This window comes from Balaenoptera borealis, assembly GCF_965194805.1.
Source record: "Balaenoptera borealis genome assembly, chromosome: 1".
Taxonomy (NCBI): domain Eukaryota; kingdom Metazoa; phylum Chordata; class Mammalia; order Artiodactyla; family Balaenopteridae; genus Balaenoptera; species Balaenoptera borealis.
This window is the reverse complement of record NC_138860.1, coordinates 38,334,238-38,360,752: the sequence shown is the minus strand read 5'-3', so window position 1 is coordinate 38,360,752 and position 26,515 is coordinate 38,334,238. Positions and strand designations below refer to the sequence as shown.

Below are 26,515 nucleotides of genomic sequence, written 5' to 3'. Positions count from 1 at the left end.
ACTGACACGATAGATGCTGAAGAAATGTTGGCTAAATCAAGAAGCAGAGAAAGCAAGGAAAGACCAATGAATCTATTACCAACTCCTGCCTCCTGAAAAGACCAGGCTAGACACAGGAAGGAGATGAGAAACTCTTCAAATATTAAGACCTCAGATGAGACGTTTCATAACATCCCTTCCCTGCAGGACTCATGGCCAGTAACTTCATTATCTAACCTGGATCCCAACTGCTATAGTATAAACCTGTTTTAATTGGCTCTGTCCTTAAGAATAACTCATCCTATTTCTTCTGTAGGTGGCAGAAGAAGCTACGGGGATTATACAGCCTTTGTCCAAAGCCTGGTTCCAATCCAGTCTGGAGACCTGAATCCTTTTGCTGGGAGGAGAGCTGCCCCAGGGCTGGCTTTCTATGCCAGATAATTAGCAGAAAAACAAAAATGAAACTGAGACTTGTGCTCAACTTCCGATGTCTTTACGGTAGCTATGTACATCTCAACTTCTCACATACTCTTTCCCTTCACTTTTTTCTGTGCAGCTCCCCCAATACTTTGCAGTCTTTTCTTTCCCCCCAAATCCAGGAAGAAAGGAGATCACAATACAATAAGAGAAGACAAGTCTCAAAGCCCCACCCTAGCAAAGTGAATTCTCTTCTCTCTTTGTTTCCACACCAGAACGTGATATAACATGTTTTGCTGATGCTAGATCCTAGAACTGTGGGGAAGGGAAGGGAAGCCTGACAGAATGCATAGTTTGAAAAGCACTCCTTCCCTATATTTTACCCCCTATCAAGGGAAAAAGAAGAGTTTCACAATCATCTCTCTCTGTCTGGACTAGCTGAGAAGGCTTGGAAGGTGCCAGATATTTTTGTAGGATGGTGACCTTCTGCTTGTGGAAGGAAAACACTTCCTGCACATGTTGGCCGTAGAGACCCCTGCATTGCACTGGAGTAGTTGTGCCAGTTCTGCTGAGGGGAAGCCAGCCAGCCATGGCTCTGGCTCTCCTTGGGTGGTGATGGTGACTGTGCCAGTGGTGGTGATGATGGGGGTGATGGAAGGGGCTGGTGTGTGTTGGGGGAGGGAGTGGGGACAGGAAGGTATTGCAAAGGGGAAGGATAAGAAAATAAGCCTTCTTGGAAGGCACACTGTTGATGGACTAAATTATTTGCTCTGACACAAGTTTTGAGCAGGAAGATAATTCTCCTGGATTGGGAGAAATTCTTTTCATCTGCAGGAGAATTTCCAGGTACAGTAGAGAGTGGGAAGCTTTTTAGGCTTTCACTCCTTTAAAACAAAGGGAAATGACTAGATTTAGCAGCTTTCTTTTCTTTATTGTGATACTGTGATAAGAATGTGTCATCATTTCTTATTCAACTAGGTTCTTCCTCCAACTGACTTAAATGATTCACTGTGTACTAGTTTTTCTGGATGTCTAGATTTTTAATTAGCTACTCCTGCTAATTTTAAAAATTTGTATAAAAATGTTGCATGTCTGCTGAAATTGAACAGATTACCTCTATTTCATCTGGAAAATGACTTTCAATAATGTAATATGTTATTTTAAAACTTCAGAGTCTCTGCAAAGAATTATAGACCCAGAAATTCAGAGCTGAAAGGAGTTTAAAGACATCATTTGAGACTTCCCTGGTGTCCAGTGTTTAAGACTTGGCGCTCCCAAAGCAGGGGGCCCGGGTTTGATCCATGGTCAGGGAATTAGATCCCACATGTCACAACTAAAGATCCCACATGCCTCAACTAAGACCGGGAGCAGCCAAAAAAAAAAAAAAAAAAAAAAGACATCTTTCAGTGGGTCTCAACCAGGGGCACTTGGAAATGTATTTGCTTGCTTTGGAATGTCACAATGACCATGACTGAGTGGCATAATTAAATTTAGTGTTCTGAAATTACGGATGCTAAGCATTTTACACGCTTACATGCTATACGGTGTGATATCATTCCACGCAGCTGAGACTTTCTCTGTCCAAAATGGCAGTAGTACTTCTGTTTAGAACATTGAGTCCAGCTCATCATTTAAGTTATGAAGATACTAAGGCCTGATACTCCCTAGGTCAATAAAATGACAGTGAATGGGGCTGATTTACAGGTCTAGCTTTGACTTGATCCAGTTTCTTTTATTCCCGTATGCCAGCTTTACTAGTAGTTGCACAGCTAATGTGAAGAGACCTCCATTATGTAATGGGAGAACCAATCAAAACCTGGTATGTCTTGGTATTTGGATATCTATTTTTTTTCCTTCTTATCCACTGGGGACCACAAATCTTATTTTCCTAACCAACAAAAGGGCTTAAAGGTGCAAGAAGAACAATGAAAATTACAATTGCCAAGAATGGATGAGCCAATGGCTTGAGAAAATTATAATGTTAATGGATGAATGAGAGATGATAGAAGCCCAGCGGTAGTTTAAGTTCAGTCTTCATCAAGAATAGGGTAGTCAAAGAAGAGATGTTAAAATATGAGTGTGGGAGATTTTTAACATGAATCAGATCACAGTCTCCAAGTCCAGGTGGTTGCACCCTCATGTATTAAAGACATTTGCAGATGAAATCTCAAAACTCATTTTCAGTAACCATGAAGAATGGAAAAGTTCCCAGAATACTAGAAATAGAAAAATATTCTTCTAATTTTCAGAAAGATAGAAAAAGTAGTTCTGGAACCCAACTCCAAGGGAACTTGACATTACATCTGGTAAAACTCCTCAACAGTACATTAAAGTACATTAAGCATGATTTATGCATGCTTAGGAAAAAATGAGGTGATTTCTGGCAGCCAATATGGATACTGCTACCATAAACTGAACCAAAATGGACCAACTACATTGACAAATCTGTGAAGGTCCATAAACCTAAGATATTTCGATTTCTACATGTTTGACAAAGTCTTCCATGATATCCTGGTGGATAAGACTACAATAGGTATATTAAGAAGTATTGCAGTTAAGTGAATTTCTAGTTGGTTGAATTTATGTATTTAAAGAGTGTTAACAAATGATAATTTGGAAGGAGAAGTCAGTGAAATTTACCTTTGCCTTAACCATGTTGTGTTCAATCTATACATCAATACTTTGAAGGAACACAGTAACAAATATGATTTCCAATTTCTTTGTATGACATAGAGTCATATGGGATAATGTTACAGTGATCTCAATAGCCTGGGAGTCTGAACCAAATTCAAGAAGATGAGCCTTACCAAATATAAAATGTTAATCTGCTGTATTGAAATTCAAAAACTCAACTGCACAGCCACAGAATTAGGGGACCCGTTTTTGTAGATGTTAACATTGAAAGGGAGGGGGCTTTCTAGGTGAAGGGCTTTTTATTGTACAAGAAGCAGGAGATGAAACAATAGTGGGTTGTGATTTCCATAAAAGTTATTGTTATCTGGGAAGTATCCAGAGAAGCATGTTAAGTTGATGAGAGGCTTGGAGAATGCATCATATGAAGGACTACTGAAGTAACAAAAGACCTTGTAATAATTGGGCTAAAGAAGAGGTGACTAGAACATCAAGGTTGTCTTTCAATATTTAAGGTTTCCTTGTGGGGAAAAGGGACAGGGTTTACCTTATAAGAACTTAAGGTAGTAGAATGAAGACCAACAGGCATAAGTTACAAGGAAGAAATTTTGAGTATAAGGAAAAACTTACTAGTAGTTGAGAAGAAATGGGCTTCCACCCATGTTCACAGCAGCATTATTCACAATAGCCAAAAGGTAGAAGCAACCCAAGTGTCCATCAATGGATGAATGGATAAACAAATGGGGTATATACATACAACAGAATATTATTCAGTCTTAAAAAAGAAGGAAATTCTGACACACACTACAACATGGATGACCATTGAAGACATTATGCAAAGTGAAATAAACCAGACACGAAAGAGTAAATATTGTATGATTCTGCTTATACGAGGTACCTAGAGTAGTCAAATTCATAGAGATAGAAAGTAGAATGATGGTTGTCAGGGGCTGAGAGAAGAGGGGATGGGGAGTCGTTTAATGGGTATAATAGAACTTCAGTTTGGGAAGATGAAAAACTTCTGGAGATGGATGGTGGTGATGATTGCAGAACAATGTGAATGTACTTAGTGCCAATGTACACTTAAAAATGATTAAGATGGTGAATTTGTATGTTATGTATATCTTACTACAGTTAAAAAAACAAATCAAGAGCTCCATTGCCTACAGAATCAACCCTAAAAGTCAAAGAACAAATGGGCTGCTATGAGAGGTACTGAGCTTCCCATAACTGTAGATATCTAAGCAGGGGCTGGACAATCTCATGTGGCATGCTCTAGAGGGAATTTCATGATTAGAAGGGATCAATGCCAATGATTTCAGAACTTCTATAACTCTGCATGAAAATAGAGACTTAACTCCATGACACAGAGTCAGACTGCATACTTTCTTAATATTGTATTATACACACGTGAGTATTCATATATAATATGTCATACAAACAGAAGACCATGTTTTATAACAAATATTCATTCCAAAATATACTGTTGAATGAATATTTTTTAAATGGTTACCCATTGAGACCCCATGCAGTTTGAACACTGGAACATTGCCAGTATCTTATGTGCCATGTGCCCTTTCCCAATCAATCAGATCACCTCTCTCCAGATTTTTGTGATGACCTGTTCCTGACCTTTTTAGAATAGCCTTACTACCTATTATGCATCCCTAAACAACATCGTTTAATTTTGCCTGTTTTGAATGGTATATGTATCATATAATAGGTTTTCATTTGTTACTTTCTTCTTTAGCTCATTGTGCTTACAAGATTCACAGTGTTGATACATGCATGCAGCTGTAATTAATTCATTTTCAAGAGATCACACTGTTCCCTTGTGTGTATATGCTACCATTTATTTATTGTTACTGCTGTTGATGGACATTTGGGCTGTTTCCAGCTTTTAGTTTTTATAGACATTGCTGCTATAAGTATTACCTGGGAATAAAAATTCTGAGGTGTAGGGTACACACATCCCCAAATGTTCAAGATAATGCCGAAGTGTCTTCCTAAAGACTGTATTAATCTACATGGCCACCAGCAGTTTACCAGCTCTCATTGTTCCATATATTTGTCAGATTCAGACTGCAGTTTTTTTTTTTTTAATTTTTATTTTGTTATTGAAGTATAGTTGATTTGCAGTGTTTCAGGCAGCAAAGTGATTCAGTTTTATATATATATGTAAATATGTATTTATATATAATATAAATTCTTTTTCAGATTCTTTCCATTATAGGCTAGTACAACATATTGAATATAGCTCTCTGTGCTATACAATAGGTCATTGTTGTTTATTTTGTATATAGTAGTCTGTATCTGTTAATCCCAAATTCCAAATTTATTCCTCCCTTCCTTTCCCCTTTGGTAGGCAAAGTTGGTTTTCTATGTCTGTGAGTCTATTTCTGTTTTGTAAATAAGTTTATTTGTATCTTTTTTTTTTTTAGATTCCACATATAAGTGATATCATATATTTATCTTTCTCTGTCTGACTTACTTCACTTAATATGGTAATCTCTAGGTCCATCCACGCTGCTGCAAGTGGCATTATTTCATTCTTTTTCATGGCTGAGTAATATCCCATTGTATATACATACCACATCTTCTTTATCCATTCATCTGTCCATGGGTATTTAGGTTGCTTGCAAGTCTTGGCTATTGTATATAGTGCTGCTATGAACACTGGGGTGCATGTATCTTTTCAAATTAGAGTTTCCTCCAGATATATACCCAGGAGTGGGATTGCAGGATCATATGGTAACTCTATTTTTAGTTTTTTTAAGGAACCTCCATACTGTTCTCCATAGTGGCTGCACCACTATACATTTCCACCAACAGAGTAGGGGGATTCCCTTTTCTCCCCGCCCTCTCCAGCATTTATTGTTTGTAGACATTTTGATGATGGCCATTCTGACCTGTGTGAGGTGATACCTCATTGTGGTTTTGATTTGCATTTCTCAAATAATTAGTGGTGTTGAGCATCTTTTCAGAACTTTTCTCTAGTTCTTTATCTAAGAACTAGAGAAGGTGGTGAGCTTGGCAGCTTGTTTCTAATATCTCATCATAAAGTGGGAAAATGTTCTTGAGTTGCACCAAGAAGAATTTAGGTTCCAAATCAATGTGGGTTCTTCTTTTGAGATAAATGGCTTAATAGAGATGGGCTTCCAATTACAACCTAAGCACATGAAGGGCAGGAGATGCCACGTATCTTTTGATCAGTTGGCCGTCCCCAATTTGCCCCTCAGCCCTAGGTTTATATTGCCTGCTCGTCAAATACTGATGACTTTATATTCTAAAAGCAGTCTTCAAAGAAAGAAATTTCAAAGCAAGACATAATTTACTGAATTGTAGCAATGTCACTGTTGTAGCCTGAACTTGAACTTTGTCCTGCCCAGTCACTTTCCAGCTATGAAACCTTGAGCAAGTTAGTTGATCTCCCTAACCTCAGTTGCCTCATCTGTAAAATGGGTAGAGTAATAGGACCTCCTGTGTGTATATGTATGGGAAGGGGGTTATGAAGATGATATAATTCATGTAAAGTGCTAAGCTCAATCCCTGGCATTCAGTGTTCAATAAATGTAGCACATATTATTAGAATCTGTATCCCTGAAGAAATACTTTTATAGGTATTCTTGGATAATCTAAGCATGATTTTGCCTGGGGAGATGCGGCAGGACTTGACCTCTTCAGGATTTTTCTACCCGGCCCCCCACCTTAGTAATTTTCAGCAGCAAGCAATTAGAATAAGCTCCGGTTTTACTCTTCATCAAACCCAAAGTGACAGCAAAAACAGACATTTTTTTCAGAAAGAAATTAATCTCCTAAACAGGGTGATTTTTCCCCTTTTCTTTAAATACTTCTAAACTCGTGAGGGAGAAGCACAGCGCACATTATCCATCAGAATGAAGCATCATTCAGCGCTGCTGAGTTTCATTGACTTTAAGATTGCCCTCTGAGCTATAAGCTTTTTTTTTTTTCCTTTCCAGAGCACAGTTAGAAGGGATATTTTTCTTTAAATAGCCCCATTTCATTTGCATTTTTAAACTTTCACAGCAGAGAGTAGAAGCCGTTGTAAATGGTTCCAAGAAGGCGGCTGTGATTTCACCCTACTCTGAGCTGCCTGCCTGAAGCTTCTGAAATTGAGTGTCAGTTTCCCCCGGAGCAGAAAGATATTACTTCACATTTGTGCACGCGGTTCGCTGCTCTGCTCTTGGTTTGGTGGCCTCATTTAGCCACAGGCATTCTCCAGCAATGATCCGTTCTCCACAATAAAATGAAATATCACCTTTCTCTCCCCCCAGCCCACTTCCCCCCCTTTTTTAATAAGATGTTTTCTTGTTTAGACTGAAGGGAGACAAGGTGAGAAACTGTGAGTTCTTCTCTGATTCCTTTTATTGCTCTTTTTGGATAAGGAGAGAACAGCAAAAAGGTAAAGAGGAGGAAAATCTACCATTGGAAATCTGAATGGAAAGCTGTACCAAGATCACAGATCAGTTTGAGTTTGTTTAAGAGAGGTCTGGAGAGAGGAAGGCAAGATACAGAGAGCATAGGGGAGGCATTACAATGTTGTAGAGTGAGGGACAGACTGACCAGCATTTCCTCCATGCTGATTCTTGAGTTCACACCATATACTCTCTATTCCTCGTATTTATAAGCCCCTCCTCATTCCCTCTCCAGCTTCATCTTCCTTCAGCCTTGCTTCATGGATTTCTTTCATACTTGACGGGCAAAACCTCAACCCCAGATCTAATGAACTATCAGCCTTCTCTACCAGTATTGCTAAGTGTTGGAGAGAAAACTGCACAGATGTGCAGATTAATTTCACCACAACTTCATGATTTGGACTCTCCTGGCTTTCCACTGCTGCCCTGTAACCGTTCCATGGTTCCTTAGCCAATTCTCTCTCTAGTTCTCTAGACTAGCTTTTGCATGCCTTTTTCACTTTCTTCCTCTCCTCAAATGTTTGACTTTCACAAGTTAAGCATACGGCATTTCTTCCTACTTCACAGAGAAAGTAGATGCCAAAGATGGAAACACTTCCCCGCCCTCCCCTTACCTTACTGCTATCAAACCTAGAAGTTAGCTATTACCACCTCCATGCCTCCCTCCTTTGCTTCTGTTACAATGGAAGAGGAGCATCCCCATCTGGGCTGGTCCCTCCACTGGTCCTCTGGAGCTCTTCTCTCCCAGTCCTTAGCAGCCTGGCTGGATCAGTGTTCCCTCTCTCTTTCCTACACCATCACCCTGCCCTTTCCCTTTTGGCCTCTGCCTATGAGCACTTGAACATGTTCAAATCTTTCATCCTGAGTATCCAATTCCTTTCAAACCTCATGGCACCTTTCAGCCATTGCTTTCTCTTTGAAGAGACATATGTATCTGCTTCTCTGCATCTTTGCTTCCCATTCTCTGTTCTACCCACTGCAATCTGGCTTCTGCCCTTATCACTCTACTACAACTGCTCTCAGCAAGGTCATCCATGACTATTTTATTGCTGAATCCAATGGAAACTTTTAAGCCATTATCTTCCTTGACCTGTCTGTAGGAGCTGACACTTTTGGTCCTTCCTAGCATGTTGAAAGCTCATTTCCTGTGCTTCCAGGGCCACGTGCAGCAGCTGAATTCTCCTACTTCTTCAGGCTTCCTTGTAGGCCGCTCTTCCTCTGCTTGCTCTTAAATATTAGAGAGGGTTCTGTCCCAGGTCCTCTTCTGGTCTTACTCATCTGTGCTCTCAAGGTTATCTTAGCATTCCATGCCTTATCATGGAGCAGGAGGAGTAAGGTGTAGATTTTGTGATGGGGAATAGTGGAAATGAGGTTTGCCAGGCACAGTGGTACTCCAAGACGGAGACTAAGACGTCAGAAAGGAAGTGTTTGACTTGCTGAAGTTGGCAACAGGTGAACAAGCACTGGGTCTACAGTGTCAACATTGAGCGTTTTAGAGGTTAGACCCTCCCCTCTTGTTGTGTAACAAAGTACTTGTCTGTTCTCTGTCTTGGGTTCTTGGGATGGAGCTTTGAAACCCTTGGAATTTCCAAAATGATGGGAGTGTCTTTGTTATTCATGGTGAAGCCTTGGGACCACCTTGAACTTATGCAAATGAAGGGATTCGTAGTGAGCCCCTGGATAGTTTCAGAATGGGGGTTGGCTAGGCTGGAAAGACCAGCCATATGATTAGAGTACTGGGGCTTTGAGCCACATGATATTGGCCCAGCCTTCAGAAGTGGAGGGGAGCTGGAGATTGAATTTAAACACATGGCCAGTGAGTCAATTTAATGATGCCGACATAATGAAACCCCAGTGAAAACTCTGGACACTGAGGCTTGGTTGAGCTTACAGGTTGGTGAACACATCGATGTATCAGCAGGGTGGTGTATCCTGCTTCCATCAGTGAGGACACAAAAACTTCACTTTCAGGGCCCTCCCAGGTCTATGCATCTTTTTATTTGTCTGGCCTGGGGAGTTGTATTCTTTATGATAAAACTTTAATCATAAGTATAGCACTTTCTTGCATTCTGTGAGTCATTCTGAGTAATTGAACCTGAGGGAGCTGTGGGAACCCCTGCATTGATAGCCAGTTGGTCAGAAGTGCAGGTGGCCTGGGGACCCCTGAACTTATGGCTGTTGCCTGAATTGAGGGCAGTGTTGTTGGAGACTGTGCCCTTAACTCGTGAAGTCTGAGCTAACTCCGGGTAGTCGGTGTCAGAAATGCACTGCAATATTGAACCTCCCCAGGAGAAGGTGTGTGGACTCAGTGAGGGATTGAGTGTCCCATCACTAAAAGAGAAGTGGTTATAGAATATAGAGGCATATAAAGGACTATACAGTCAGAGGCAATTAGAGGCAGAACTGACTTTATTTAGAAACAGTGTCTCTAGATTTTTGGTCAGATAGCAATAAAGAGATTTTTTAAAAGGCAGAAAGATTGTTTCCTTTAAGTCTGGTCATACTTTCCTTTAACAGCCTTTGTGCTTCTGAGTTCTTGGATCTGTCCGTCAAAAATTTGCAAATACTATATATTTCCAGGTTAAAAAATATGACTTTTTCTTTTGTCCCCTAGAAAAGGCAGAGAGCAGCCCTTGGGGATAATAATGATGCCATTCATGCTGTGCTCTCCTGTAGTTAAAATTGTGTCAGCCATTTTGACCCCTGATGGGATTTATGGTGGCTCAGATCTCTGTTGGAGAAATGAGTTTTGGGCAGTAGACAGGAGGAAAAAGTTCTCAGGCTTGGAGCATATTATTTTGGTGAAATGGGGGGAAAATTCACTTGAGCCTTTTTTCCTCTTTTTAGCTGTAAAATCTGACTGTCCATGTTCTATCACCCCTGTGTGCACTCTAATCTCACCCTCTAGCCCACCCTGTGGGCTTCTATTCTTAATAATAATATGAGCTCCCATGATGTGCTGATCTCCTACTATGTGACTGGTTGCCGGACCGCCTTCTAACAGACCTTCACTCTGTCCCTCCCTCCCACCTTTGCAAATCACAAGTGCCTCCATTTTATAGATGAGGAAACTGCAGCTTATTGTTGAGGTTGGATCACTCTGTTAACGGCACCTGCATGGAATGCCACAGAGATTGGAACCCAGGTCTATATAACACCACTGTAGAGTGAGTCTTAAGGGTGGAGCAAGTGCTGAACCTAGAGCTGGAGAAAAGAATGATTAAGGCTCCGTTCGTGTCCCTCTACAGAGCTTGCAATCAAATCAGAGGGACTGACCATTATGTTCTGATCAAGGTGCTGGTTTGGGGCAAGAGTTGGTAGAATGAAGATTTTAGTTAAATATATGACCTGTTGTTAAGGCTAAAAGATCACCATGGAGGGTCCCCAGCAGCAACTTAGTTTAGAAACAGCTTGCCTCTTCTTCTTGAGCCTTCTAATGATCATTTCCTAAACTTGAACTTGAATATTCTTGTCTTTCCTTTATAACTGAGCCAAATTCCACTCAGACTACTCCATGGAGATGTAAGATAATATTATTTTTAAATTTTCCAGATCAGGAGATAAGAAAGTAACGTTTATTGACATTTACTACATTCAGAAAACTTCATACACTTGAAAAACATTTTACTCCTTTTAGACATCAAGATACAGAAGCTCTCTGTTCATCTTCCTTAAGAATGAATCCATGAGTCAGCCTGACTCTAAGGTAATATTGGTCACCCATCTCAAGGTTCTCCTTTTTGTATTTCCTAGATAGTGATCATATGACATCAATGGCACTTTTAACTTTTGCAAGTGTTTTCTACTGTTCTCTTCGCAGTAAATCTAAAAGCCCCAGCTGTACGAGGCAGGGACTTGTGTGCCCATTTGATTGAGGAAACTAAAGTAAACACATGGTGTTTAGCGAGAGGCCACTAAATTCCTAAGAGGCGAGATAGAAGTAGAACACAAGTCTTTCTATCCCACCAACTTTTAAGTGAAACTCCTCTTTCAATTCAAGATGAAAAAAAAGAAAACTTGAAAACCTACAGGAGCCAATCACTAGACACAGCTTCTTCACTTATTACAACAACTGTTCAAGTCAAGCATGGTTGTCCTTGTTTTACAGATGAGAACTGAGGCTCAGGGAGGTTATGTAATGGTCCCAGAGTCACACAGCAAGTGGCAGGTCTGCTTTTGTCATCGCAGCACACTGTCCCACATGGCTAACATTTTCTGCAGGATCTTTCAGTTGAACATGTTTAAAAAAAAAAAAAAAAAATCAAGTCTAACTCATTTAAAAAGAGGAAAAAAACCCCTAACCTTCTCTTGCCCCATCTACCCTCTCACTGCCATCTCACCCTCACCTGCCCTTTCATGGTGGAGCCTCTTCACAGAATAATCTACTTTCCCAGAGTTCCCTCCTGAGTTCACTACCATCATGTTCCTCCCTTAGCTCCCACGTGCCTGGCTCCTGCCAAACTGCTAGTGACCACCTCATTGTTATCCAACAGCTGGCCTTCTGTGTGTGTTTCCTTTGCTTCCTTCCAGTCTTTGACACTAGTCCCCTGTTTCTGGAAACTGTCTTCCCTTGGTTCTGGGCCACTAATCTCGTTTTCTCCTTTCTCTCTGACTGTGTCTTCTCTTTTGTCAATTCTCTTTGTTAGTCTTTAAGTGTCTGTGTTCCCCCAGAGCTCTGTCCTCAGGCTTCTGCTTGCTCTCATTTATCCAACTAATGGTGGTTGCAAGTTTATTGTGTGTCAGGCCCTGTGCTAGGAGCTGGGGGTCAGTGACAGAGTGATGATCAAGTGGTCTGAAATGTGAGGAGCTCATCATGCTCTGGTCCCTCCCCACTGCCCATCCAGCACCTTCATTGGCCCCAACTCTGCTCTGCACAACTGCTGCTGTCCCCAGATCTCAATGAGCTCTCTCTTGCCTCGCTTGGGGCTTTTGCAGGGGTAGTTTCCTCAGCTAGGAATGTTCTCAACGTCTGTCCCTGTGTCTGCTTAACTCTTTTGCATCTGTCAGGATGTGGTTTGGGTATCATCTCCTCTGGGAAGGCTTTTGTTACTCACCAGAGTGGTCCAGGAGCTGCCTCTGGGCTCAAGTTCATCACAGAACCTACACACAGAATAATTGCACCTGTCTCATTGTTCTGTCCAGTCTCTGATGGCAGGAGCCAGCTCTTTGGCTCCTTCGTATCCCCAGCACCTAACACAGTCCTTGATATGTAGCTCTTTGTAAAGTGAATGAATCAAGCTTGCCACGACTGGTCCTTTCCATCCTGGACGCCTGTCTTTCCTCCACCTGTACTATTCCTGGTAGCCCGTGTTTATCTACCTTGACTGCACATTATATTCACCTGCGGGGGAAAAAAATGCCGGCTCTTACCCTATTTCAATTGAATTAGATTATCTAGTGGTGGGACCCAGTCATCTTCATTATTTAAAAACTCCCCAGTTGTTTCTGATGAACAGGAAATAATCATGAGTCGGATCTATCTTGGTTATCTCAGCACCTAGCACAATGCTTTGCACATACTGGGTATTCAATTTCTAGAATGACTTCTAGATTTCTAGAATAATTGAGTGGCTGCCTAAAAGCCTAGCATTTACATATTCAAATTTAAACCAGCCATATCCAGTCTCCAACCACACTCACACAGAAAGCCAATTCTCCAGGAAATTTTGCTTTGGAAGGATTTGGCTTCCAAAAGGTATTACTTAGTGTTTAGTCCCCTTTTTACAAAAGAAAGAAAGTTTTCAAAGCCTAAATTAGCTGCTGATTTGTGTAATTTAGTGACACATAATTTTTGTTTTAACCTCCAGAAAAGCAGTAGTCAAGGAGGTGGTGATTGGGTGAGAAAGGAATAGATGGAGATCGCTGGTTTTCATTATGGAAGAATTTAGAAGGTTTGCCATGGTTTCTGGTAAATGCTGGCAAAAGTCTGTTTTGCCACAGGCCCTGTAAAAGCACTAACCTGCTTCCTTTTGATGTTGCTGGCTTTTCTTCGGCAAGGGAATAAGACCTAGCCACGTCTGTTGGGGCTAGAGCAGGGCAGGGACAGGGAGGGTACAGCAGAGGGGTGACAGCATCCAGCTCCCTTCGCCCTGTTTCCTCAGGTCATTTCTGCACTTAGAAACTCTTTGAAAGTCTCAGTGATCTCTAGCGAGTTGTGAGAGCACATACGTGGGGGCTTTTCCCCCCACTTTCCATTGCCATCCCAGCCCCAAGTTCATAGGACAGAGTTCTGATATCAGGGGGCTTAGTCATTGTCATTGTCTGGCTGCAACAGCTCCAGCTGGTGCCAGGCACTCTACAGGGAAAGTTCATGACCATAAACTTATTGAAGCTACACAGAAACACCATGACGGGGGTGTTGTTACTACCATTTTGTAGACAACAAAACTGAGGCTCAGAGAAGTTCAGTGACAATGTCCAGCTAAGTGGCTTGTGCTGCATTGTCACCCCAATCTCCTGACTTTCCATCTAGCACTCATTCTACTACTGGGAAGGTGACCCACTCAGGCTGGGGCAAGAAGGCACAGGGCACAGACTGGCCAGGAGAGAGTTCTTCTTGGAGTGGACCAATGAGGTGTGAGGGGCAGCATTGGAGCAGAGATGCTGAGGGTTTTGGGGTCTCTAGAAAGGCTGAAGAGGTGGAAAAAGCTTGGAACTGACTCGACTTGGCAAAGAAGTGAGAAAGGACCTGCTGGGCGCCATGGCTGCCTCATTCCATTCCTGGAAGTTTGGCAGAGATGTCCAAGGCTTCTTCCCTCGATTTGGAGTTTGGGGGAAACTCAGTAAACAGACACATAAAACCTAACTGAACTTGTCATTATAATCCCATAAAAGGTTAAGAAACTGTTGGAGGATGGGAAGAGAGAAATCAAGCGACCTCTTGGTGTAGCTGTCTTGTTTACCGCTGGCGTCTTATTTATCAGTGCTGTGTTTTCCATTTGTCAGGCTATAATGATAGCAGCTTTTATAAGTAAGCAGTTTTTTTTAATGAACTTGTTCCAAATGTGTATTCCATTCTTGGAACTCTCTGTGCCCTGAAGCAGCTTTATAATTATTGCCTCTGGTGGAATAGCCAGGCTCTATCTGGCTTTTATGTAGCAATTTCAGTTGATCTGCCTCTTCCTCTTTTAGCTTCAAATAAGGAAGATGAAGGGATGGAAAAATATAATGATAGCTTTTTTTTAAAAAAAAAGGAGTGCTTATTATATATTAGGTATTGTTCTAGATGTTATGCATTCATCTTTTAATTTTATCCTAATATTACTTGGGTCTCAGGTATTTTTATAGCCCCCATTTTACAGATGAGGAAACTGTGGCTCAGAGGCTTTGAACAAAGTGTTTATAGTTACTCAGGTAGTAAGTGGTAGAGACAAGATCTGAACACATGTCTGTCTAACCACACAGCCTGTGTTCTGGACCCCGCTTGTGTGTGGTGTGGGCTGCTTATGCCAGTGTGGAACTGGGGGTGGGAGGAGGAACTTAGGACACTCATTGATGCTGTGGAGTCATTTGCCATGTTGGTCCATGTTGTAATTCAGTGCTGATGGCTCTGTAATTATGCATAATTTTCTGGCCTTTTGCTTTTATAAAGGGAAATAGAAGAACTTCAAGAGCTCCCCACGCTTGTTGCAGCCCATAGTAATGCTTCCTTCTTCTTGGTATATGGCTACACCATTTATCCCCAGGCTCAAAAAATGTTCATATCGTACATTGGCTTCTATTTTGCGACATGGACTGTTAGTTACCATCTTATTTGAAACCCTGATCCTGCCCAACTGAACTGAGGCTGTTTTGGATCTCCTTCCTCCCCATCCTGCATGCTGCTCCAAGGGGACAAGGACAAAGTGGTCTTCCATCGCCTCCATCTGCTACTTGAGTGATGCTGGCCATGTACGACCAGCTCTGGGGTTAGCTGCACCTCAGATTTCTGCTCCACCACATTCTCACTCTGGGACTTTGGATCAGTCATTTAACCTCTCTGAGCTTCTCTTTCCTCATCAGTAAAATGGGGATAATAATCGGAATGTCTACCTCATAGGTTTGTTGTGAGGATTAAGTGAAATGATGCATGTAAAATGATTGGCTCCATAAATTTGGGCACTGTTATTCTCTCAGCTCCAATCTAAACCCTGCAGTTAAGCATTGAGAACCACTAGCAAATCATTCCTAGTATCCTGCCTTATTTCAACAAATGTGCACAGAGTGCCAAGAGCAAGGCTGTCTCTAGGACACTGTTTCTTAATGCATCGTTATTCCCAATATCACTTTATGGGGTTAAAATGTACAATGAGCAAAGTTTGCTTTGGAGAAAGCCCTTCCATTTCCTATTTATCATCTCTTCCCCCTTGTTGCGAAGGCTTCCTTTTTTCGCACCTGGTAGCCTCCCACTGACCCTGGACTCCCCCAGGGCTCCTCATGGGAACACCCAGGCGCCTGGACCTTTACCTCCTTTTTTTTTTTTCTTTCTTGGCAAAGGTGTTTTTGAAAGTATCATCTTTAAGAATAAAAGATGAAAAGAAATGACCAACACCAAGAAATTACTTCAATAATTGGTGACACATCCATTCAGTGACGTACTGCTGGACCCTTACCTCTTGATTAAGACAGAGCCAGGCCCTTTACTGAGAAAGGGAAATTTGTTTGGTTTGACCCAGGAGTGGATTTGTTTGCCTCCAATTAGTTGGAAAATCGAACTTGATCTATGAAGAAGACAGATTTATAACCTGAGCTGATACATGACTGCCCTCGCTTTGCTGTAATAAAAGATGAAATCGCTCCAGTGGGGGCTTGGGTGGACATCAGGCTGGGTTTCTAATGACTGTTCTCTCCAATTTTCAGAACCTGAGTAAAGCCGGCTGGGATGATCAAAGAGCCCTTCGTAGTAGATAAAAGACAATTTGGGGGAGCTGGAGAGGAAGAAGTTTGGAGTGTTAGTATTTTCTTTGTTTTCCGTTCCACCCCCTTTCAGTGGGACTTAATGATGCTCCTCTAGGTGGGGAAATAGATCTGTTCTGGCTAATTTTCCACAGAAGTCCACATAGACCATGCGTCCTCAGGACAGATGGCTGTCAACATGGCCTCCACCCTGTGTAAAGGCTGTTTCTCTCCATTTTGCTTCTGAGCTTTCCTTTCTCTGCCTCTCTTTAGCTGTTGATTTACTTTTGTTCCGTTTTGCCACACTCTCCTTATAGCTTCTGCCTTTGGCTCTGTCTCCTGCCGTCTATCCTGATATCCTCCTGTTTCCCTTCTTCTCCCTTTGTCCTCCCTCCTCATCCTCTTTCCCACTGCATCACATTCTCTGCCTTATTTGCCTTCCTTCCTTTCATGGTCTTATTTTTGACACTCCTCTTTACCTGTCTCTCTCTCTCTCTCTGATTCTGGTTTGTAATATCTTGAAAGAGCGTTTGATAACGTTTGCCTGACCCTGCCTGACATGGGGTGAGTGATTCTCCTCAGGCAGCTTTTGATGTGGTCTGTGTGTGATTGATGAAAGCTGCTCAATTTGCTCTTCAAAGCTCTGTTTATGGAGAGCTTGGATGCATCTCCTCGGGATTTCACTCTTTTTCTTTCCAGAAACAAGTCCAAATTATAGGACAAAACCATGCCACTTCCCATGTGTTCATCATCCTCACAGATGCCTTAATGTTCATGAAAGAAGGACCACATTGCACAATCTGCCTTTTTTTCTTTAACTGTTGTTATTCCCAGAGTCCTCATGTCAGAGATTTTTACCCACAAAGGATGTTCCTTGGGCTCCCTTTAATTTGAATACAACCTTCAGCCCCAAAAAGAACTTAGATTTGGACACTGAGTAATGAAATAGAAGAAAAATGCCATCACTGTTAATACCAGAATCTAGGCACATTAGGTATCCTGGCTATTTATGATATGGCCAGCATAAAATGAGAGGAGCCATAATCAAAAGAATTGTCTGCAGCTTCTGGTTCTAGAAAGAACAGTGGGTCAAGTTCTTTCCAACGTTAATCACTCTAGATCTCAAAAGCATATGAGAAGATGAGGGGTATTTTTCAAATGGCTCAGGTTTCCTGCACTGTTGTTTCTGTTTTTCAACCTAAGAAGAGGATTCTTGCACCTGCACCAGAAGGATTACACATTCAGCTGCTTGAAGAGAGAGGGGTAGGCAAAATAGTCAGTAGGAGCTCTTTTTAGCTCTTAGATGCTCTGATTCTGAGAATCTAATACTTTAGGTATGATAAATATAGTGCATTGAAAAGATTACTGAGTTTTGTGCTAGAATACCTGAGTTTAAATGCAGATTTGGACAATTATTAGTTGAATGATTGTCAGTAAATTTTAAATTTTTTTTCAGTTTTTTTAAACAGCTTTACTGAAGAATAATTTACATACCATAAAAGTCAGCCATTGTAGGTGTACAGTTCAATGATTTTTAGTATATGTATAGAGTTGTGCAACCATCGTTACAATGCAATTTTATAATATGTTTTTATAAATCTTTTAACCTCTCTCCATTTTTTTCCCTTCATCTTACAATTGGATTTACACGGTGGATTTATTACAAAAATGACCTCAATCCTAATCCTTTTATACATTGTGACATGGCTTTTTTGCTCCTTCCGTTGAGAGGTGGAATTGATTTCCCCAGCCCTTGAGTCTGGGGTTGGCCTTATGACTTGCTTAGACCAATAAAGTGTGGTCACTGTGAAGGTATGCCTGTTCTGAGCCGAAACCTCAAACAACCTTGCATGCTTCTGCTTGTTTTTTTTGGAACCCTGTTATCTCCATTGTGAGGATAAGGTTGAGCTAGCCTGCTGGACAATGAAAATCATGTGGGGAGAGGCCCCAATCAATCTTGCCACCCCCGATTAGGCCATGTTAGATCAGCCTGCCCAGCTGCCCTCCAGCTGAGCTTCACCAAGACTGGCCAAGCCCAGCCCGCATCAGCAGCACCGGCAAGCCACCGTGGAGACCCACAGATAAAGCAGAAGGGGACTGTTGGAAGCTACTAAGCTTTAGGGTGTATGATATTTCGATTTATAATAAGAATAGGCATTGGGTCTTCCACCCCTTCCTGTCATAGAGCTCCTAAAACCCTTGGAATTTCCTAAGTGTGGAGAGCTATAAAGGTGTCTTTTGTTATGTTAATGAGGCGACCTTTGGGAAGCACCTAAGGATGGGGGATGGTTTACAGTAGAGCAAACCACGTGATTAGAGGGTTGGCTCTTTCAGTCCCACCCCCTGACCTCTGGGGTGGAGAGAGGGGCTGGATGTTCAATCAGTCATGACCAGTGGCCATTGACTTAATCAATCATGCTATGTAATGAAGCCTCAATAAAACCCCAAAAGGACAGGGTTCAGAGAGCTTCTGGTTGGTGAACACTTGGAATTGTGGGGAGAGGGGCATGCCTGGAGAAGGCGTGGAAGCTCCGTGTACTTTCCCCATGGCTTGCCCTCGGCATCTCTTCCATCTGGCTGTGCCTGAGTTATATCCTTTTATAATAAACCAGTGATCTAGTAAGTAAAAAGTTCCTCTGAGTTCTGTGAACCACTCTAGCAAATTAATCAAACCCAAGGAGGGGGTTTTGGAAACCTCTGATTTAGAGCCAGGCAGTCAGAAGTATAGGTGACAACCTGGCTTGTGATTGGCATCTAAAGTGGGGGGCAGTCTCGTGGTACTGAGCCCTCAACCTGTGCATCTGATGCTGTCTTCAGGAAGATAGTGTCAGGATTAAGTTGAATTGTAGGACACCCAGCTGGTGTTGCAGAATTGCTTGGTTGGTTTGGGAAAACCCCATATCCATTGGCATTGGAGTCAGAATTGTTAGGGTGGTTTGTAAAATATCATTAATGTGGCAAGAAATAACTGATGGGGGATCATGAGAATCAATTTTTAAAAAGCTATGAAAACATCTAGCCTTCTACCTATTACATAGTAGGCTCTCAGTAAATTAAAAAAAAAAAGATTCAATTTAGCAAACATTTATATAGGCCCTTGTATGTGAAAAGTGGTATGTTTGGGGTTATGAGGGATGTAGAATTGAAAAAAGACATGGTGTAAACCCTTCAGGAGTCAGTTCCACTCAGAAAAATAGATACTTAACCAAACAGTTATAATATAGGACAGTCTGTCCCTCTATTCTAACGTTTATGTCTAAGTGGTTCCTCCATTATCTGCAAATAACCATGTTCTTCTTTTCTTGGTATTTCATTTTGTTCGAAAATGTGTTCAAGGGGTATAATTTATTAAAAATTCCCCAAACAGCACATTGACCAAAATTAAGTTTTATTGGTATGTCCAAGACAGTGTTTGCATTTATAGGAAATAGTCTATGTGAAGCTTGGCCATGTGAAATGCCTCATGTAGCTAAGGAAACTGAAAAGCAGACATGAAATCAGAGCCAGGGTGGGGAGGAGAATGAAAAGGGGAGACAGAGAGGTGGGTGGGAAAGTCTTAACTTCTAAAGCAACCAGGAGCTTTAATTCTAAGGATGCCTAAAAGTAGAACGCTGCCTGGGCAGATTGTTTTTACTGGCCTCCAAACTATTCCGGAGGTTTGGGACGTTGCGTTTGGGGTAGGGAGGAGAGGAGGAAGGAGTGGCGTTTGCAAACAGGATCTTTGGAACCCAGGATTCCTGTGGTTGGTTGGGTTCAAGCAGATTCTTTGAATTCATACTCTCCAGGGAGCAAGCCATCTGGGTAGTCTGACAGCACCAAGAGCACTGTACAAAGAGCCCTGGCTTGGGAGCCTGGGGCCCTAGTTCCAGTCCTTACTCTAACACTAAAGAACCCTTGCTGTGTGACCCTGGACAAGTCACTTTCCTTTCCTGGGGGTTGACCTAGATGATTTCTAAGGTCCCTTCTAGTTCAAAGAGTCTATAACTTCAGGTCTAATTCAGCCACTAAGTGGAAGGAGGAGATTGAAATCAGAGCAAACCAAGACAGATAGAAAGGCCTTCTGACAATTTGCGTGGACCTTTGGAAAATGGGGCTGTTCAGAAAACCAAAACTGAGGCCAGTGAGTGAATCCTGCAGATCTGGGAACCCTCCCCACTGCTGCACTGACTGTAGTGGGTTCTGACCAGCCCTGTCCTCAAGGACTCCAGAGCTCCTGGATGCTCCCTGACCTGGGACCTGACCACTGGGTGAGGTCCCTGCCGGGCCTGTTGAAAGGCCACCTCCCTTTCCTTCTAGGGCAAGGGTGTCAAAGGGGTTTCTTAATATGCACTTGAGCTCTAATAAAGGGCTGTCTAAACAAGGATAAATATTCCTAGCAGTCTGGTGGGAGGAATGGGGGTAAGAAGGTGGTCTTTTTTCCAAGCAGTGGAACTAGAAGAAACTCAAAGAATAAAGAGCTCTTTGCCACAAGTAACTCCCAGCAGCTCAGATGAAATTAGCACTTTCAGTGCTGGTTAGGGTCTCTTTTAGAATGATAACTATCAGCTATCTCAGGGATAACTGAGCATGCCTTTGGGCAGACACAGTCCTTGTCACCTCCTCCTGGAGCACCCCTGGGAGGTGGTAAGGGAAAAAAGCTGCAGAAGCCTCAGCTTCAGCCACCGTGAAGTCATTTGGCTTCACCCCATTGGGGGGGGGGGGCTCTGAAATGCTGGAGGCTCCTATCTTCCCTGAGGGGCAATAAGGGAAGGGCCATGCCATGGGAGGCTGTGGACCACCAGGTGTGAGTACTCCCGGGCCACTGCAAGGCTGGGCTACCAAAAGCTAAGCCTAGGGATCGCTTGTGAAATGTGATTACATTTGGTTCCTTTTTCACATCAGAAAAGAAAACAGAGTACAAACAACATCATTCAGGTCACTGTCCTTTTCTCCTAGTGTCATTCTCTTGTTTGTACTTTCCTCTTTCTTTTTTCTAATACTGTTCACTCTCGCCTCCAGGATCATTGGGTCACTGAAGTCCTGCCACTCACCACAGATTGCCCAAACTTAGTGGCATAAAACAACCATTTCATTCTGCTCATGGGTTCACACAGGGCACGGCAGGGATGCTTTATCTCTGCTCCACAAAGTCTGGAGCCTCAGCTGGGAAGACTCCAAAGCTGGGGCAATTCAAGGCCTTGGGGCTGGGATCGTTAGGAGGCTCCTCCTTTCACAAGTCTGACATGGGGTACTGGCGATGGGCTGGGACCTCAGTGTGGCTGTCGGGCAGAATACACACACATGGCTGCTCCGCATCCTTGAGCTTCCTCACAGCATGGTGGCCTAAGGGCAGCCTTACACAGTGGCTCAGGGTTCAGGGCTCAAAGGGCAAGTGTTCCAGCAAACAAGGTGGAAGCTGCAAGGTCTTTTTCCACCTAGCTGCAGAAGTCATGGAGCATCATTTCTGCCACATTCAATTGGCTACAACAAGTCAGAAGCCTGCCCAGATTCAGGTGGAGGGGATATCAACCTACCTCTCCCTGGAAAGACTGTATAAGTATTTTCAGACATGTTTTAAAACCTCCGCAGTAGCCCACCATCACTCTCTGTCATTCTTCCTAAAAGAAGCTCCTTCCTCTTCACTTCTGGGATCCTAGAATAATTTTGAGGTTACCATAGGAAAGTTGCTCAAGTCCTTCTTGGTTCTCTGGCCATGCCTGAGTTTCAGAGTGGCAGCAATTCTGTGGGAATTTGCTCTTCCTCAATCTTGACCCTCCACTGTTAACTTGCCATTGAATGGCCATTTTGTGGGTCCCTGGAAGTGGTTTTGGCACCCTCTTGTACGTCCTTGCAGAAAGAGTTGATTGATAATGATCCATGACCAGTTCAGCACAGATCTCTTCTTTGGCAATACCTCCATGACAATCCCTTGCCTCACCAACTTTCTGGCTGAAGTAGTTTCTCCCCCATAGGGCGGCTTGGGGAGAAAGGCTCTCAAGAATGTTCTAGAAGGCATTGGCCTGCAGTGCCTAGCACAAAGCTGGCACTGGCACTCCCTCAATAAATAACTATTGAATAAATTAACCCTGGCTTGCATGGGTTCTAGATGACTCAGAGGGTCTGATTCAGCCTGATTCACCAGAGGATTTGGGAGGATTTGACCAGTGGAGAGCCCTGCATGTTCCTGGAGGGAGGCAGTGTGTGTGTGTGTGTGTGTGTGTGTGTGTGTTCATGTGCATGTGTGTTTTGGGGGAACTGGGGGCATGTGGGGATGGTCCTTTGTAATGATATTGTGGGCCAGGCCAACAGCACTTGCTGCCATGGTGACCACCTAGCTTCTGCTAAGCTGCCCCTGCTTCCTTACCTCCATTATTTGGAAACTTTTCTAGACACCTTGAGCAAACCCTCCAAGTGTCAGGGCAATTGTCAAGTTTCCAGGAGGCTCAGACCACAGCTTCTTCCTCTTTTCCTACCCAAAGTGTGAAGATAAATCACCAGAAACTCTCTGGGTAAGCCTGACCTCACCACGTGAAGGACCTATTTACAATAGAGTTGAGGGTTGTCGATGGGGGCGGGGGCTGTGTGGGTGTCCTAGGCTTACAGAGCCCTTTGTCAATGCAAGAAATGATAAGAGTAACTCTGCTAGTCAATCATTCCAACTGGAGATGCTGGAGTCCCAGGAAACTTTTAGGAATGATCTGCTGTTTCTCATTTAAGAAAAAACAAAAAACAAGGACTTCCAGGCTTCCCCATAGGGAGGGAGCAGCTGGCTGGGAACATACATCCATAGAGGTAGGCGCTGCAGCCTGACTGTGGGAGTCTTCATTGCTTTCAAATGAGCTTGCTGTGTTCTCTTTCCTTTTCATCACGCCCTGTGCAGATCCACGGCCTATGTGCATTAATTCTCCATGCTTATGCATCAGCATTGTGGTAGGCCTTTACGTATGTTACCTCCAAGTCTGAACAACATCTCAATGAGCAATGGATTGTTATCTCCAATCTACAGATGAGAAATTAGAGACCCAGAGAAGTAAATTAAATTGCCCAGAACACACTACTAATAAGTGGATGAATCAGATAATTTATTCATTCAGTAAACAAACTAGATTATGCCTTAAGCTATGCAGAGAAGAAAAAGAAAAAGTTGAGTTGGTTCTAGTTGACAAGAAATTCACAGTCTAGGAGAGGAAGACAGCAATTATACAGCAATATGGTAAGTAAAATGATAGAGCTATACATAGGGAATTGGGCTAAGCACCAAGGGGACATCTAATGCAGCTTGGGAGGGTCAGGGAAGACTTCCTGGAGAAGGTGATGTTTCAGCTGAAGGTTAAGGATAAGCAGGAGTTAGAAGAAAGTATGTGGGGTGGGGCAGGGCATTTCAGAAAGAGTAGGTCACACAGTCAACGTGTGGAATTAAAAATAGCAAGATATGTGGAACTATGAGCAGTTCAGTGTTGCCCTGGGGTTGATCTGACTGGTTTATCTGACTTCAAAATGCAAGCCCTCATCCCACTCTACTTGATCTCCTCAAGTAGCTGATTTTGGAGGGTGTGACATATGTGACACTTCACAGGGGCTTGGGATGCCCAGTCTTTACTCTTCAAAATTCTGTTACTGAACTAGCAGAATGTGGGAGTTTTTACCAGAACTTCTACATTGTGACTTCTCAGGAGGGCTTAAAGAGGATCAGGAGGGAGCTGGGCAAAGGCCGTTGACTAACCGAGGGAAAGTCAATTCAGCTCCATTGCTCCATGGCTGGCCGACAGCAATTTGGAAGAAGGAGGCCAGAGATCACCAGGGAAAAATGGCTGCTGGGTTCACTGCCACAAAGCACATTGTGATGAGTCAGAATGAAGCAACAGGTACCTACACCAACATGTCAAGTTGACAGCAGATGAAGAAATTACCTCAGTGAAAGACCAGGGCTGAAGATGGGTGCAGTCTAACAGTGCCAACGATTTTGCTGTGTTCTTTCTTTTTTTGGTGGGAGTGGGGTGTTGGGGAAGTGTATGATACATGCATTTATGTTTCCACCTACTAAATAAGTGGATCTGTTTCCGACAGGTGATCCCCCAAATTTTCCTCACCATTTGGCTTTTTGATCTCCTTCCTTTAATAAGTCTTCTTGTGGGGTCCCTTGGAGAGAACCTGTGGATACTTCTGGAGTCTGTCAGGAAATATCTTATCCTACAACCCAGGCCTACTGCAACAAATAGATGGATTTTCTGTCCTGCTGTGACAAATTCTATAGGAAGGATAACCGCGACCAAATAAGTTAAGGGACCTTTGTTAGAAGTCCTTTCTGTAATGAATGCAACATTGTAATTCAACTATACTTCAATAAAAAATAAATTTAAAAAAAAGAAGTGCTTTCTGATATGGGGCCTGGAATCATAGCACTAGGAGCTGGAAATAACCTTTGTCCTTTTATAGGTCAGAAAACTGAGTTGAGGATAAGAGGGAAGTGACTTGCCAAAGGTAAGACTCAAGTTTGACATAGAACCAGGATAAAATCCAGTCTCTTGACTCTAAACCTGGTGCTGCCCCCCATGCTGGTGTTCTGCCCATTGTCACAAAGCCTAAACTACTGTTTAATTATCTTTTAAATGAGCATTGCTCTTTACCTTTTCTTTGCTAAAAAATAGCCACTTGAAGGACCATATTTTATTTGTAGGTTCAGTGCCCACCACATTGTCTAATACAGTAATAATGTCCCTAGAATATTTCTACCCTTGAATATGCATACAGAGGCCCCATTGGGAGCTGAGAGTTGGTGGCTTATTTTGATTTAAATGGGACCTCACGTTTAACAGGTCTTACTGCCCATTATCTTGCCTGGTCCCTGTTCAAATCCAGCTAAATTTTCTGGGTTATTTTTGCATTCATAATTCTTGACAAGAAAATCCTCCCATCTAATCTTTGCTTTATTTCCTTGTTTCAGGAGGTTATCTAGCGTGTCTAATAGAGCAGCAAGTCACGTCCCACGGCTCCAGGCCTACAATTCCCCAGCATACCAAAATCAACCACAAGACTTTCCTCCGACCTCACCCAAGTCAGGGCATAGGTGGGGCTGCTCTCTGCCCACTGGGGAGGAGGAATCTATGACCAAATCGCTATGTTCTTTCTTGATTTCTCCAGGGTTTCCCGGAGAGGTGGTATTCCTGGATGATGGGGTACAGAGAGTCTGAGTTTAACTTTCAATGAAACAATGCAAACTCAGACTTAAGGAAGAATGATCCACCTGAGATTTGCTAGAATATTGGTGAAATATCACTTCTTGCTATTTAATTCATTCATCTGGGATTGAAAAGACATCTCTTGGGGATGATTTAGGTCAGTGGTGTCCAACCTATTTTAGTATGGAGAGCACATTTTAATCTCAAAAAAATTATAGACCTGCAGATAAAGATACTTACACTTTAGGAATGCACTGGGAGAGCAAATATTAATAATAGAGGCTATCACCTTAAAGGGGATTTGAATGCTATCAATCACCACCTTATCTATATACTATCCCAAATCTGAGTTATTGCTTTCCTTCTGTGTTTCTGTAACTCACTGTCTTCACCACTGGCCTGGAAACCCCACAAGGCCATAGTTGTTCACTATCTATTGTATACTCGGCACCTAGCACAGTTCCTGGCACAAAGTAGGCACCTTATGTATATTTGTAGAATGAATAAATGAGTACATTAGAAGTATCAGAATAGTTGACTAAATAGTATGATTCATGTACAACTATAGGTACTGATTCACACAAAGATGGTGTCCCTGTAGGCTCCCTGGGCCCACAGATTGGAAATCACGGATTTAAATTTCCACCCTTGGATCCAATATTTTCTTCCATTTTCCCCTGAGGGAGCTTGGTGTTCAGCAGACCACAAATACCAGTCTCTGAGTTTAGAGACACATGATAACTAAAGGTGGGAGCCTGCACCAGTTGATATTCCAAAGGCCGAATGGAAAGTCTACGAAGAGGACAGAATGCACAACCTAAAGAAGGCTGGGACTTCCTAACACCCACGGCAAAGGGGAGGTTGATGACAGCTTCCCTCAAAAGCTAGTTTCTAACATTTGTAGGAGCAAAAAGTAAGCTAATCTCTGGGAGCCTCTAGGCTGTGTAGTTTGTATTTCAACCCCAAACAGACTTGCAAAGGTACTTTGCCTGTTTCCTCTGTCAACCTATTTGTGTGGAG

General features: G+C 42.6%; 1 protein-coding gene across 13 annotated transcripts in view; it reads left to right on the top strand.

Moving 5' to 3' along the window:
• The window catches only part of LOC309628241 (uncharacterized protein), a gene marked incomplete at its 5' end in the record, with an annotated part of 80,325 nt that overhangs the window by 15,544 nt on the left and 38,266 nt on the right, over positions 1-26,515 (top strand). For 8 of the 13 annotated variants that reach the window (XR_014244259.1, XR_014244260.1, XR_014244261.1 and 5 more), the window contains one exon: positions 23,990-24,745. The exons of 2 other annotated variants lie outside the window; for them this stretch is intronic. Coding sequence is in view for 1 of the 11 variants with exons in the window: in XM_082391020.1 (XP_082247146.1) it covers positions 296-367 (72 nt within the window). Of the gene's footprint in view, positions 1-295; positions 11,093-16,399; positions 23,530-23,989; positions 24,746-26,515 lie in introns of those variants that run through there. 3 more of the 13 variants (XR_014244268.1, XM_082391020.1, XR_014244267.1) reach the window with 2 other exon arrangements.